The following is a 15,537-nucleotide window of genomic DNA, read 5'->3' on the forward strand; positions in this document are numbered from 1 at the left end:
TGGTCACTATAATTTCATAGAGTTAAGTTTCTGGGGTTTTCTCTATACAAACATTTCTTAACAATGTTATGATAATTAGTCTCATGAAGCCTCAAATGAGATTGTTAAAGAGAGACTTTTAAGAGGACTTGTATTCTTTCACCTTTCAGATCAGGGGAAAAGCAATCTGCATGTGACATCATCTGAAGATGCAGGATGTCTCCGAACCAAGGACCGCCTTGCTAATGGAAACAGTCGTCTCTCAGTTTCTAAGTCTTCCCGAAATATCCCAAGGAGACACACTGTAGGTGGGCCCCGTAGTTCCAAAGAGATACTGGGAATGCAAACATCTGAGATGGACAGGAAGAGAGAAGCTTTCCTGGAACATCTGAAACAGAAATACCCTCACCATGCTACAGCCATCATGGGTCACCAAGAAAGGCTGAGAGATCAGGTAGGAAATGGTGGTAGCTCTAACTGGGGTGTTGATGGGATCCTTTGATTTGGAGAAATGGATACTTTTATTTTTATCTTGATATCTCAAGCCTCTAATACAGTTTCTTGAACATTCTTTGTCTGGTATGGAATAAAGTAAAATTACTTTCATTTGGAGAATGTTGGAATCGAAAGTGAGATTTGGATAAACTAGAGAAGGGAATCCAGTGTTGGGAAGAGCCTTGAATACATACAAGATGAGGATTTGGGGATGTTAGCCCAAAGAATAGAAGATGTGGGTGAGGGAGGCATAGAGCATGATAACTATTTTCAAGGATTTGAAGGGCTGCCTCTTGGAAAGAGTGATAATTTGTTTTATTTGACCCTGGGGAAAAGCTTGAGGGAGCAATTGGTGAAAGTATTAAGTAGACAAATTCAGACCAAGTGTAAGGAAAAAACTTCCTAATAATTATTGCTATCCGTTTACAACATTGGGAGGTAGTGAGTTTCCCCTCCTTGGAGATCTTCAAGCAGACAGTGAATGACCACCTGTTGGATATTTTGTAGAGGGAATTCATTTGTGGTTACATGTTGGACCAATTAGTTGCTAAGGTCCCTTGTAACTCAAAACCATGGTATACTTGGTCATGTCTTCTGCAGGAAGCCATGATGTTATTGCTTGATGTGCCATTCAAGGCTCTATAGCAAGATCAACAGAAAGGAAAGAGGGTATAAAATGAACAAGGAGATGTAAAGAGGAATGAGCTTTGACATTCCTTTTTGACTCCATCTACCTTATCCTTGGATTTTTGTATGGAGGTGTAGTAGGATTGGAGAGACAGGTCAGAGAGAAAAAAGCCTGTATAATCAGTGCTCAGCAGATTCATCCTACCTCTCCAATATGGTGCTTCCTCTGACTACCCACATCAATTTAAAGCATTGGAAATGGCATTGGGACTTCAATGGGTATGCCACCACCCACCCTTAATTGTATTTCACTGGGTATGTGTCTTGTAGCACAAGACCTCCTTGGGGGAGGTCTGGTTGATGGGCTTGGGTAATGCCACCTGCATGCCCCATCTCTTGGGAAACAGATGTGCTTTTTGCCCCAGATGTTGTTTGTTTGTTTTTGCTAGCTTTGCTCTTCACTGTTCCAAGCTGCCTGTTCCCCCTCCTCTCCCTCCACCCCCTTATTTTGATAGCCACACTGATATCACCCAAATGTGGCTTGGGATGCTGTTGTTTCTTGGCTGGATGCAATTACTTTATAGCAGATGGCAGCAGGTTTGGGGGCATGAAAGATATGATACCATGATGGACCTTACAAGCTAAGCAGAGAATCTTATCAGGCTGGCCTACAAATATACGAGGAGGAAATAAAAAGCCCAGACTGGTGTGCTAGGGTAAGGAGGAGGGAGGAGTGGGGGTGGGGAAGGATGGTGATTGGTATTGATTTTTAACCTTAACCAGAAAGGTCAGTGCAGTGTTTTATAGCTGAGAATTAGACATTTATGTCAAATCTGTATAGACAAGTTTTGCAAAATTTTTACTTTTAAAAAGTCCTATTAGATTTTATACCATAGACATTTATGAATATGATCTCCCTCAATTGCACCCCTGCCACCTATAACCCACCAACTTTTGATTATACATGCTAATGAGGGATGATGTTAAACTTGGATAATTAAAATCTACAGTTTATTCTGAAATGTAATTTTAATTCTTAATTTTAACTTCCTCTTTGAACCTTTTATCTGAGTTGCTAACAATTAAAAAACTGATTATGTTTCATATCCAATTTATCATTATCATCATCATCATCATCATCCAATTAAAAATCAAAAAGCATGAGAACCTAGAGCAGGGTTCTTCACCTTTTCTGTGTCTTGAACCCTTTTGGCAATCTGGTGAACTCTATAGACCCTTTCTCATGCATAAAAGAAAGTATGGAAGATTACAAAAGAAACCAATTATATTGAAATACATATGCAATTTCTTCCCATCAAAGTTGACAGACTCCCTAAAATTTATCCATGGACCCCCAAGGATGACAAACCCTTGATAGAGATTTGGAGAATATAGAGAGAGAATAATCAGTTTCCCGGTAATTAAGAGGTGGATGTACAGCTTCATTAGAGATGGGTATAGTGGGTAATCTTGTCTAGTTTGTGGATCCATAAGAAAAGGACATCTCAAAAGTCAAGGAGAGGTTTATCCAAAGGATTTTGTTCTGAGCTTGAACCGAAGGAAGTAGAGATTAATTTTAGTAATAATATGCAGTTCAAGGAAAAATTCTTGATCAACAAAAAGAAGTGGATTCACTTCAGCCCCGTGGATTCGGACTTTAAGATATCATTTCTTAATATAAAACTGACATCAAACATCAAACCAAATATATATCCAGGAATGGCCTGGCTTATAAAATTATATGATCATACCCTCTGTCACCTAAACTCCTATCACCCTTTTCTTATTTTCACATACTGTACTTATAGTAGGAAGAAAGTGGGTGCTGGGGAGTGGAAACACAATGTAGAGATTCTCATATATATATATATATATATATATATATATATATATATATATATATATATATATATATATATAATCTAAATGTATATATAGGAACTAGAAGAAAAGATAGGATTTGTTGGGAATGACTTGAATCAGATATTGCCTGGTGGTCTGGGATGGAATGGATGACCTGTGAGGGTCATTTAGTACCAGGATTCAAGGATAGGTTTGTGTCTCTTCTGCAATGATCCAGGGGGTGGGGAACCTGCTGCCTCGAGGCCACATGTGGCCTTTTAGGCCCTCGGGTGTGGCCCTTTGACTGAGTCCAAGTTTTACATAACAAATCCTTTTATTAAGGGGATTTGTTCTGTGAAGTTTGGATTCAGTCCAAGGACTGCGCTTGAGGACCTAGAAGGCCACATGTGGCCTTGAGGCTGGAGGTTCCCCGCCCCTAAATTCTAATCAGTTACCCTTTTAGGTCACACAGGAGAAAAGCCCATTGGATTTTTGCCTCTTTCCTTACAGGCAAAAGCTTTATTACCAGGCTCATATCTGGCCATCGCAGTGCAGAGCTAGGCAGTGTTGGGGTATGTGCCTAGGAGTACAGGGGAGCATTCCAGCCTTGCCCCAAACTGGCACTTGGAAGGTCCCAAGTCCTTCTATCCAGGTTTGGATGGCAGAGCCCTTCTGCATGAAGGCTCTGCCAGTTTGAAGTTGGTTCAAATATATTCTATTCATTGATGAGGGCAGATGACGTATAGGAAGAGCAGGAACAGAAGAGGGTAGAATTGGAGCCAGGACTGTTACAAAAGCTTAAAGATCATCTTAAATGATTTTGAACCAGACATTATTATTGCGTCCCATAACCCTGTTTGTCCGATTCCATGTGGGTAGCACGGGGGCCTTTAGGGTGTGTGACATGATGGGAGTGGGCTCAGGCAGGTAGGAAATGGGCTAAAAGTTAAAAGGGGATGACTTTAAGCACAGGGAATTTTGCTTTAATCTTGGAGTGTGCATTTGGGCCAAGAAAATCCAATCAACTTTATAAATTCTGGAGTAGGCAGGAACTACCTGGCTTATAAAATTATATGATCATACCCCCTCTCACCTAAACTACTATCACCCTTTCCTTATTTTCACATACTGTGCTTATAGTAGGAAGAAAGTGGGTGCTGGGGATGTGGAAGCTCCATGTAGAGATTCCCATAGGGCCTTTCATGGTTCCAGAGGGCAACTAGATAGCAGAGTGGATATGGCTCTAGGCCTTGGAGTTATGAAGCCCTGAGTTCAAATCCAGTCTCAAATAATACTAACTGTGTGATCCTGGGCAAGTCACTTAACCCTGTTGGCCTCAGTTTCCTCATTTGTAAAATGAGCTGGAGAAGGAAATGGCAAACCACTCCAGTATCTTTGCCAAGAAAGCTCTAAATGGGGTCACAAAGGGTTGGACAGAACTGGAACAACAGAACAACAATAACAAAATGGTTCTGTGGCCACTGGACAGTAGCTGAATATGATGGAGGTCTGTTTTCCATTTGGTTTAAGGAAACCAGTTATTGACAAGGATCATAGGACATAGACCTGAGGCCCAGGTAAACGGAACAGTTTGCCCAAGGGAAAGGAAGGGAATGAGTATTTATATGGTACCTACTGTGTGCTAAGTACTGTGCCTTTTAAGTGCTTTTACAAATATAATCTCAGTTGATCCTCACAACAATCCTGAGAGGTACTTGCTGTTATTTTACATTTTACATTTGAGGGAACTGAGGCAAACAGGTTAAATAACTTGCTCAGAGCTAGTGTCTAAGACTACATTTGAACTCAGGTCTTTCTAAAGCCAGGCTCATAGCTCTATTCAGTGTGACCCCAGAGTGAGTATCTGGGGCAGAATTTGAACCTAGGTCCTCTGATTCTAGACTACAGCCAGTATTTCTGCTGTGAGGTTGATACTGTGTATGTATATGTATATGTATATGTACATATGTATATACCTATTATATACGGGTATATTTTTTTTAAGTAGTCTAAAGCCTACAGGCAATTAGATGTCATAATGGATAAAGCACTGGACTTGGAGTTAGGAAGATCTGCATTTAAATCCTCCTTTAGACACTCACTAGCTATAAGACCATGGGTATACCTCAGTTTCCTCATCTGTAAAATGGGGGATAATGACAGCACCAACCTCATAGAGTTATTGTAAACATCAAATGAGACAATACATATAAAGTGCTTTGCAAACTTAAAAGTGCTATATAAAATCTAGGTATTATTTTTTCTCTTATTTCAGTAAAACCAAAAAGATATAATTGGTAGGCAGTATATATTTCAAATACAGTCATAGATTAAGCATTGGAAGTGTCATTCTAGCGCAGCCCCCTTATTTGACTGATGAGGAGACTGAGGCTTTAAGACCTGAAGTGACTTGCCCAAGGTCACACAGAAAATGGGAAACGTAGACTGAACCCAGATCTTCTGTCTTCAGACCAGTGCTATGTCCTTTCTCCCCCACTGCACCACTCAGCTGCTCAGTATAAGGTATTCAATGGACAGAAATTCTAAGGTGAGAAAAAAATCATCTGAGATCAATCAGTAAATTAATTACCAGAATTCATTCGTTAGCCAGATAAAGATGGGGAAGGCAAGAAGTGATCAGTCTGTTGGATTTTTGGTTTGTTTTTGTTTTTTTCTTCAGTTTGGCCTAGACAAGGTGGGAGGAAAATGATCAGAGTATATTCGGGAGCCATACTTACTGGGTGCTCTGAAGCTGTGGTACCTGGGGAGTTGAAGCATGGGTTATTTTTTTTTCTTTGTGTCATCATTGAGGTAAATGGAGCTGTTCGTGGGGTCTTTCGGTTGGTTCAGGCTGTAGACTTACAGGGCTTTGAATCCTGACACAGAAGTGTACCAGAACTGAACGAGGAAACTAGGTGTCAGGACCAATCTAGGGCTCCCTGTTGGAGCATCTTTCTCCCCTAATTCCTTATCCTAAAGAGAGGCTACCCTTCCTAGGCCAAGGGCCCGTGGTGTTCCCATCCCATCCTCCCCTTCTTCCTCCTTACCCATCATCCCTCCTCCTGCCTCCTCACAGGCTTAATTTGCATCACAATCTAGCCAATCAGAGCAGTCTTGAAGAGAAATCTTAAGCAATCAACCAGCTATCTGAGTTCCATTGTGTAGCTGGGGAGTTGTGAGTTAATCCTCCACATTTCCCCCATCCCAGCCTGGACTGAGGGATTGGGGGAGGGGTGGGGAAGAAAGCTAGTTGTGACGCAGAACTGAGGCAGTTTTCGTTATCTTTACCCCCAGGTGTATTGATCTGAGACACAGCTGTGGGCCCTTTGGTCTAGCAGAGAATAAAAGCATTTTTTTTTAAATTTAAGACTTTGGGGAGGGTCTCCCAGACCCTTTGGCAACCTCTTTGCTAAATGATTTTCATTTTCTTGCCAGACTTAATTGTTCTTACTTTCTTGCACTGTTTTTTAATTACTTTGAGAACTGCTCATAGTTGGGATTACTGGAATATGTTTTTAGTAAAAGGATTGTTCAAACCCTGAGTCATTGTGCGATGCTTTGGACCACATGCAGTATAGCCACTTGGACAGCTCCAAACACCAGACAGCCTAGTAGCTCCCTATACCCTCCCTCCCCCAACCATACACCCAAGGCTAATTGCTGACTGATTCCCAAATAAAGACAGCAACCACTCCCAGAACCTGAGTTCTGTTGGGGGTGGGGGGAGTCAATATAGGACAGTTTAAGAAGATCTCCACATCTGCTGTCTTATATGAAATACTCCCACATTAGGGAAATCCATATTCAAATTCCCTGGGTGCTCCTCTGCACGGTAAAAAGTGCCTAAGGCTCTAAAATCTAAATTCTAACACTGGGAAATTCATGTTTGAAAATCTGCATCTGATTCTTTGTGACCTGGTTTGTCTAGAATCATTATCTTCAGAAGTTACTGAAAAGCTGAGAGGTATTCATCTTTTTTTTCCTCTCTCTCCTAAGATGTAGCAATCATTGCAGCATAATATATGTGTGTGTATGAATCACTATCATAATTACCGACTAACTGGCCCCAAACACCTTTCCCAGTTTTAAACACAGACTCAATTCCTATCCTTAACAAAAACTCCAGAATCACCTAGTTTCCTGTTAGTAAGTAGTCTAATGGAGACAGGACAGTATTCTGGTTTGGAATGAATGAATGAATGAATGAATGAATGAATGAATGAATGAATGATCATTTTTTAAGACATTATGCTACATGCTGGGATTACAAATAGAAAAGTGAGGCAATCTGTACCTCCAAGGAGCTTATACCCTCATTGAGGTAGAGACATCCCATATAGCACAATTCAGCAGCTGGTTGGGTGGAAAGGACCTAATGACTCTAAGAATACAGTGAATTTAGTCCCCTGCTCCTAGAATAGTGCTTAGTTCCGATTAGTTACTTTATGTAATGGTCCAGAGGTCCTTCTGGTGCTTTCTCAGGTCAAATAGCAAGGCCGGGGGGTCTGGTATCAGGGCTAATGGTAAGGTATGGAAGAACTTGCTTTAATTTCATTCAGCAGATACCTGAGAACATACTACATGTAAAGTCTTCGAAGAAAGCATTATCACATTTTAAAGTACAACTCTGCTCCTTACAGTTTGGCTTTTACTTCTTAGCAGTGTCCCTGTAAAACAGCACATGGTATGTACCGTGGAGAAGGCAGAGAAGGTGGGAGAAAGGAAGAAAGGAAATTAGGCCAGGGGAAAGAGGCTGCATGTGTATGACTCCTCAGAGAACATGGACGGAATGCACGCAACTGCTCCCTTTCCTCACCTTTGCTGAGGAAGGAAAGAGGGCTGCTGGACATTTATGTGGAAGAGGAGGGAAGGATTTTCTCTCTTGCCGAGCAACTAAAAAGAATCAATCTCATTCTCCTCTTGGAAGAACTAGGATATAAACACTTTTTTTTTTTGCCATCAAGAAGATGGCATGATGATGCTACATTGGAAGGAATACCAGATTTGGAACCAGAGGACCTGGGTCCACATGATGGGTATGTCTCTTCCTTCCTTGGTGACTTTGATCAAGTCATTTTTTTTCTATGATCTGTCTCCTCATCTGTAAGGTGGTGGAAGACAATTTAGAATCTATCCAAGGTTTCTTTTAGCTCCAACTCAACGCTGCCATAAAGAGTAATGGGTGTGCAACCATGTGGAGTGTGTTTGCAGAAAGACAAGCCAGGGCAGTGTGGAGATGACAGCTAGCACTGAGTAGTGCCTGAGGCTAGCCAGGCTAGGACTTGTGTGCAAATATGCCTGGGAGTCATTCATTGCCAGACAGGTGCAAACAGGGACCAGAGCTGGGGGAACAGGTAATCCTAGAGACAGACTCAACCCTTAACTGAAGTCTGAAAGCTAGAGGGACCCATTGAAGAATATAGTTCAGCTAAGCCCAGGCCTTCCCTTATTGGAGCCATGAGTTTGGGGGCACCTGTTTTCTAGTCTCCTTTGGGGATAAAGTAGAGATTAAGAAGAGCAAGAAGGGAGCTGCTGCTTCTTGATGTGGCTTCATTATTCCTTTCTGGTCATTGCATCATAGATCTCCAGTAAGAATAAACTTCAGAAGCTCCTGAATCAATTCCCCCATTTTACAGTTAAGGAAACAGACCCTCAAGGGTCTTGAATAAATGGTTTATTTTTTCAGTGCTGTTCTTTGCCTGGGTCTGTTGGCATGGTAAGCAACTGCATGTCTTGACCTAAATTTCCTTCACAAGTTCCCAGTTTTAAAATTGAGTGCAGGATTATTTAAAAGCTGCCACCACCAACAACTCCACAATTTTAATATAACTCTATGAGAGTCCAGAGTGTAAGACCCAGTAGGCTGTATGTTGGAAAACCAATTATTCCCCAACAAAGTGCAGCATGGATAGCATAGTGGACAGAGGTTGACTTTGGAATCTGGAAAACCTGGATTCTAGTCTTGTTTCTGACACATACTGGCTGTGTGTCCTTGGGCAAGTCACTTAACACTTTGATAGTTTGCTAAAATTCCAATTTTAGGCAGTCAATAACCATTTATTAAAGCACCTTTTATATACCAGGCATTGTGCTAAGTGCTGGGGATACGAATATAAGTACAAAAAAGAAAGGCAGTTCTTGCCTTTTTCAAGGAGCTTATAATCTAATGGATGAATTCAGCATACAAAAAGAAGCTGAAAAAGGGAGGGTGGAGCAAGGGCATGGTAGAAAAGTCCAGAGAGGTCCACAAGACTGCAGCTAGATGGCAGATAAAGAGATGGTTGGCCTGGGCCTCCTCCTTAAATGAAAAGTTTTGGAGTTTATGGGTCTGCCCTCCTAATCAAAGGGGCAGAGGGTGTTAATGAGGTATGAGTACCAAGACTGATTGGATCTTGTAGGATGATGAAATTTCCCTATGAAATTTCATGGGGCATGACAACATGATGGTAGAAGACCAAAGAACTTCCAAAGAGTGTAGCCAAGTAGGAAATGAAGAGATGACTGGCTGGAACCCACTCTTTAAATGGAAGTTTTAAAGGTTTTTTTTACAGAGAATGTATTGGTGAAGTTTCCTCCCCAGAAGCTTCCTGCACCAATTAAATCACAGATCTGAACCACCCCTCCCCAGATACCTCAACAGCTCACTCTACTTTATACCTTTGAACCCTAAAATTACAGGATGGGATAAGTGAGAGCCAGGTGGCTACAGGAAAGGATTATTTGACCCTTTTCCACTTTTAAGTGAGTCTGAGTGACCTCTGCTGGATCACACTTTAATCAGTCTATAGATATCCAGAAGTCTAGTCAAAACCTCTGTCCTGTTTTTATACTGCCCCCTTTCCTACCTTCAGAGAACTCCTAACTTCTAGTATTTATACTGTTTGTTGATTCTTTAGGGCTTCAGAGAAGGCAGGCAGGTGGCACAGTGGATATATTGACTGCCAGGTCTGGAGTCAGGATGACCCAAGTTCAAATTGAGCCTCTGACACTTACTAGCCATGTGACCCAAGTCACCTAACTGTTTACTTCTTCCTCATCTGTAAAATAAACTAGACAAGGAAATGGCAAACTACTCCATTATCTTTGCCAAGAAAACCCCAAATGGGATCATGGAGAGTTGGACACTACCACAACAACTGAACGACAAAAACAATAATGCTCCAATGAGGGTTCTAGATGGTAGAAAAAGATAACACCATTAATGAAAAGCCCAGATGGTATCATTGCATCATGCCTCTATTTGGTTGCCTGTCTATGTGTCTATCCATTCTCTGCACACATCCAACAAGGAAACAGCTCAGTTTCAAGCATCCTACACATTTGATGATTGGGCACGAGGAAACCAATTAAGTGACAAAAACCTCCCTTATTAAAGGGCTGTGGCTGAACTGTCCCCAAATATGAACTTCTGACGTTAATTCAGTTCTAGGTATTTGGTTGTGAATAGACTCTAGGCTAGGAATAGCAAGGAAATAATAGAGCATCTAATTTTATTCGTTACCTGTTTTAAAATTATTCTTTTGCTATGGAGAGCCAGTGTTGTATAGTGTACAGAACAAACAGATGTAGCCTCAGAAGACCTTGAGGTAGCTTTCTTACTCCATGACTTTAAGTGACTCACTTGATCTCTGGGCTTCAGTTTTCACATTTGCAAAATGGGGATAGTAATACCAGCCATACCCCCCCGTCTTGATTTGAATAAGATAAAGCACATAAGTGTACTTTGCAAATAGGAATTATTCTATAAATGAAACTTTATTAGTCAGAGGAAAAAACACTTTACCTCACTTTTGTCTCCTGTGACCAAAACCTGAAATATGAGCACAGTTGATAGTGATCAGGCATTACCACCGTGTGTGTGTGTGTGTGTGTGTGTGTGTGTGTGTGTTTATTTTTATACTTAGTTCTCTTCTCATTTGTGATGGAGCTCCTGCCTTTCTCTTCCTTATTTTTATTTTAAGTTACAGAAAATGCTTTCTGATCAAGCAGGTTACATAAATTTGGGCAGGTCAAGCAAAGGAGTAGTACATCTCCAAAAGAGATCCAGGGAACAAGAAAAGATAGATCCAGAGGACCATTTGGAGTATATAAAATGCTGACAGAAATAGTCTGTGTTTGTCTTGGAGGTCAAAAGAAACTTGCTTATTTGAAATGTCACCAAATTCGGGAAGATCTGTTCTTCAGTTATCACCCACCAAGTCATGGTCATTACTTAACTACACAGTTGGGGACAGCTTTGCTTTCATGCACTGTCCTTACTCTAGCAAGGAAGCAGATGTTTAAGGAGCCTCTCATTTGCAGAGATGGTCTTTCAACTCTTACTCTGGAAACGTACAAAAATGAGTTTTATCACATTGTGATTCCAATTGGTGCATAAAGCAACTGTCTAAGTTCATGGAAATATAGCAACAACATTTTAGGTTCTCCTACAAGGGGTGATAGTAAGTTTGAAAATCTTACCTGCTTATCCAGTACAGAGAATGAGAAAATTTTTTTTGTTGTTTGTTGTTTTTTTGCTCTTGTTACAGTTGGGTTTTAGATTCAGAGGAGAACAAAAAAAGTTCCCAGTGAGGGAACTTGCCTTTCTGTGATTTATTGATATCAAAATTTAGCATACAGAGAAGAAATGTACACTTCTATAAATATAACCACTCATGGATCTAGTTTGGCCTATTTTTGGAATCCATTCTCTGCACACGTCCAACAAGGAAGGGCCTGGCCAGCTCTTCTAGGACTGCAGACTGCCCCTAAGTGGTCCATGTCCTGTGGGGTTATAGGGAAATAAACAAACCGTTCAGGTATATTTTAAAAATCCAACGTATTTAAATGTATTATTTGTTTTATGTACCAAGCCAGGGGAAGAAAAAATTCACGTAATTTTGAATATACCCATCGAAGTAGCTCGGTTGTTAGAATTACTTTGATTGATAGTGGTTATGTCTAGGAATCCATCAGTCATCCTGGCTGGTTCTGCGCCTTCCCCACCTAGTGGATCACCATAGAGCATCTCAATTCTACAGGGTAGACCATGGAGGAAAAAGTAATATAATAAAACATTGACAATGGTAACTAAGACTTGTATATCATTGACTCTTTTCTAAGTACTTTTTATGCATAATCTCACTTGATCCACAGACCAACACTATGAAGTGAATGCTATGGATATTATTCTCATTTTCAAGATGAGGAAACTGAGGGTGAGAAATGTTAAGTGACACACCCCAAGTCATACAGTTAGTAAGAAATAAAGAAAATAAGATCGGGGCTGGTGCCTTTGGGTATACACATCAGGGAGAGGCTCATAGCCTCTGGAAACACAGCTCAGCTGTTGGCTGCCCCATCACTAAAGTCCCCGCATCTTTATCCCCTACCCTTTGGGCCTCTGCTTGGCTCTCTTCTCAAGGCCTTTGCCATTGTCTGCTCTAGCTTTCTACGTCTGACATTTCCGTGCTTTGGTATCAATGATGTGATTACTTACTTCACTTCAGAGGTATAGACTCTAACCCATCTATGCCTTCTCATCTTGTGAGATTGTTGTCCATGGCTTCCCATCTACCCAATGTGATGGAGGCCTGCCTCTATAACCCTTATCATTTTGAGGGGACCAGTGAAACACCTTGTCTGGCTGGCTGTGTTTCCTCACTGTTGATATATGACCAGTCCATCTCCTTTTCTGAGCATAGATTTTCTTGGTAATGGCTCTTGTGACACCTCTTTGCAGGCAAGGTATCATTTTTAATTATATCCTCCTTGCCCTTTGATATTGCCTTTTGGGCACCCACAAATTTGTTCCTTCAGGGATTGTCATATTCTTCCATCAAATTACTGGTATTGAAATGATGGGCCTTTGTGATTCAGGAAGCACAAATATTTGACCCACAAATATTAATGCTGCTGATTTTTGACAGTGAAAATAAGAAAAATGTTTATTAGGCTGTATTTCTGGTATATGTTAGGCTAGGAGAATCCCAAAGTAGAGTCAGACTCTGTTTTGGTTTTTAATGCTTATAAAGACCATTCAAGTCCCCCAAAACTTGTTCCTTACCTCTTAGGCCCTAAGATTGGCCCTGTGGAATCGTGTTGGTCCTAGAATACAGATGACCTTGGTTATATCCCAAAACTGCACTACTGATTAATGAATTCAACTTCCAGGGAGAAAGCTATCAATAATGAACAAAGATCTGGAAATAACACATAGTTGGAACCAAGTGAAAAGAGTTTAATTGTTCTTTGAATCAGTAGAGCAGGATTCAGGCATCAGGTGCCAGGTATGGATCAAGAATAGTGGTTGGAGAAGAGAAGAGTTTTCAACTTGAATTAGCAAGCCTTTGCCAGTCGTCAGAGGTCAGGGGCTAGGGTAGACTAGGAGGCAACTCCAAGGTTGAGGCAAGGTTGAGGAATAGAGTCAAAAACCTAGGCAAACACACCAGTCCTAGGGCAGGGCTGATCCGGAGCTAAACCACAAAGCTGGTGAAGTTAGTCTTGGCACTTCTCCTACTTACCTAGTTTGTACCAGCTCCCTCCTCCTTTTGTTGGTTTTGGTGTAGAGACCTGTGATTTCATTGCTGGGGGGAATTTCCAAGTGTGGAAACTTTCCAGAAATGTAGATTGGCGGCTCTGTAATTTATATTTTTAGAGAGGAACCTGCTAGCCAGCTCTCAGAATTTAAGTGACTTACCCATAGTCACTCAGCTAATATGGGTCAGAGGCAAGACTTGAACCCAGATCTTCCTGCCTGCAAGGCTGGCCCTCCCTCTCTTCATTAAGCCTTATAGCCTTTCACCTGAACTGGTACCATGGGAGCTATCCTGTTGTCATTTTGTCTAAGAACCCTATAATCTCAACTTAACCGGACTTAGATTAATTTTCTCTCATTAGCAAATGATTCTTCCCCCTTTAAATGAGTAGGAGAGATGTTTTAGAGATAGAGTAAGAGTTTGTATCTATAATCAAAGGAGGCAGCGTAGTGTAATAGAAAGAATACTCAATGCTCGAGTCAGAGGACCTGCCTTTCATGTTGATTATCTGGGCAACCTTGAGCAAGGCAATTAATCACCTTGGTCCATCTGTAAAATGATGGGGTTGGACTAGATAGTCTCTGAGTTCCCTTCTATGATTTGGTGATGGGGGGGGTCATTACCTAATGGGCTAAACTCAATCTCTTCTTCTGCCATCTAGGTGGTTCAGTGCAGAGTATGCTGGACTTGGAGTCAGGAAGACCTGTAATTCAATCTTGCTTCACATACTTACTATGTGACCTTGAGCAAGTCATTTAACCTTCCTTAGCTCAGTATCCTCATCTGTAAAATGGCAATAATAATAGTATTGAGGATCAAATGAGAAAATATTTTTGACATCTTTTGTAGACATTAAAATGCTATACATACACTAGCTACTGTGTTACCAATTTTTGAAAATAAATTTTATGGATATCTTTTGTTTTCCCATTGCTTAAATTTCCCACTTTATCTCTCTCCCCTTCTCCTAGAGAGCCATCCAGAATAACAAGGTATACTTGTTATTAAGAAGAAATTTCATAGAGGGAAAAAGCACAAAGTTGTCATTGCATATCAATAGAGAAAAGGCCTTTTATAAGGTGCCTTGTTATGTCAGTTCAGTAAACTTGTGTTATTTATGTATCTCTTTCATCTTTCTTACTGTATAAAACCATCTGGACCATGAGAAGGCAGCCCAGGAGTGTGCCAAATGGCATGGGAAAGATATCTTGCTCAGCTGACTAATTTGATCATCTATGTCTTTGGAGCTCTCTGTGTTAACAATTTCATCAGGTCTCAATTATCCAGACCATGACAGAGAAGCTGTAACACAGAGGCCCTAGGTGGGAGTGGGCAAAGTAGCTCTCATGGTCATTAAGATGATTAAGAGATCTTCTGGGGGATTTGGGGTAGCTCGTTGTCCACTGGCCTTGCGATCTAACAGAAGTCAAGAATGACTCATTAACTGCATATGTTTATTTGGCTTCCTCCTACTGGGATTTCCCAGTTTTGCTACATGGCTAACTTGGAGAAGGGAATCTTTTTATTTCTTGAGCTTACTACCTTGGTATGGCATACGTGCTCAGGAGGTGCCATTCGGCTTCTTTTATAAAAGGCACTCTTCAGTGAATGGAACAATTAATTACCTGAGATCAGTAAATGTTTTACCCAAAGGGAGAGGGGAAGGGTGTGTTGTCCTACACCTTGGGATGTGGGCCTACTTCTTGGACTCTGTCTCCAGATTAAGGTATAGCTCATTGTTTGTGGTTATCAGTTTTGCAAACATATAAATACACGAGGATGCCAAGATAAATTAGTAGATGTCAGGTAGGAAGGAAAAAAAAGAAAAGAAAGGAGGAAACAGGTATTTATCAAGCACTTACTATGTGCCAAGGCATTGTACTAAGTGTTTTATAAATGTTGTCTCATTTAATCCTAACAATAATCTTGGGAGGTAGGTGCTGTCATGATCCCCATTTTACAGCTGAGAAAGTTGAGACAGGGAGCCAGAAGGTGTGCTAGGCATTATCTAGCCTGCTGCCTTAATTTTACAGATCTGGAAACTGAGGCACAGATGAAGTTTAAGTGATCTGACAGA

General features: G+C 40.9%; 1 protein-coding gene across 2 annotated transcripts in view; it reads left to right on the forward strand.

Annotated features, from left to right (window-relative positions):
• KIAA1217 (KIAA1217 ortholog) overlaps positions 1–15,537 on the forward strand; it is a 393,972-nt gene that overhangs the window by 10,179 nt on the left and 368,256 nt on the right. For both annotated transcript variants that reach the window (XM_078151949.1, XM_020978279.2), the window contains exon 2: positions 150–433. In XM_078151949.1, coding sequence (XP_078008075.1) covers positions 150–433 — 284 coding nt within the window. The remainder of the gene's footprint in view (positions 1–149; positions 434–15,537) is intronic.

Source organism: Phascolarctos cinereus, unplaced genomic scaffold (assembly GCF_003287225.1).
Source record: "Phascolarctos cinereus isolate Bilbo 61053 unplaced genomic scaffold, phaCin_HiC Scaffold_1;HRSCAF=81, whole genome shotgun sequence".
NCBI classification, from domain to species: Eukaryota; Metazoa; Chordata; class Mammalia; order Diprotodontia; family Phascolarctidae; genus Phascolarctos; species Phascolarctos cinereus.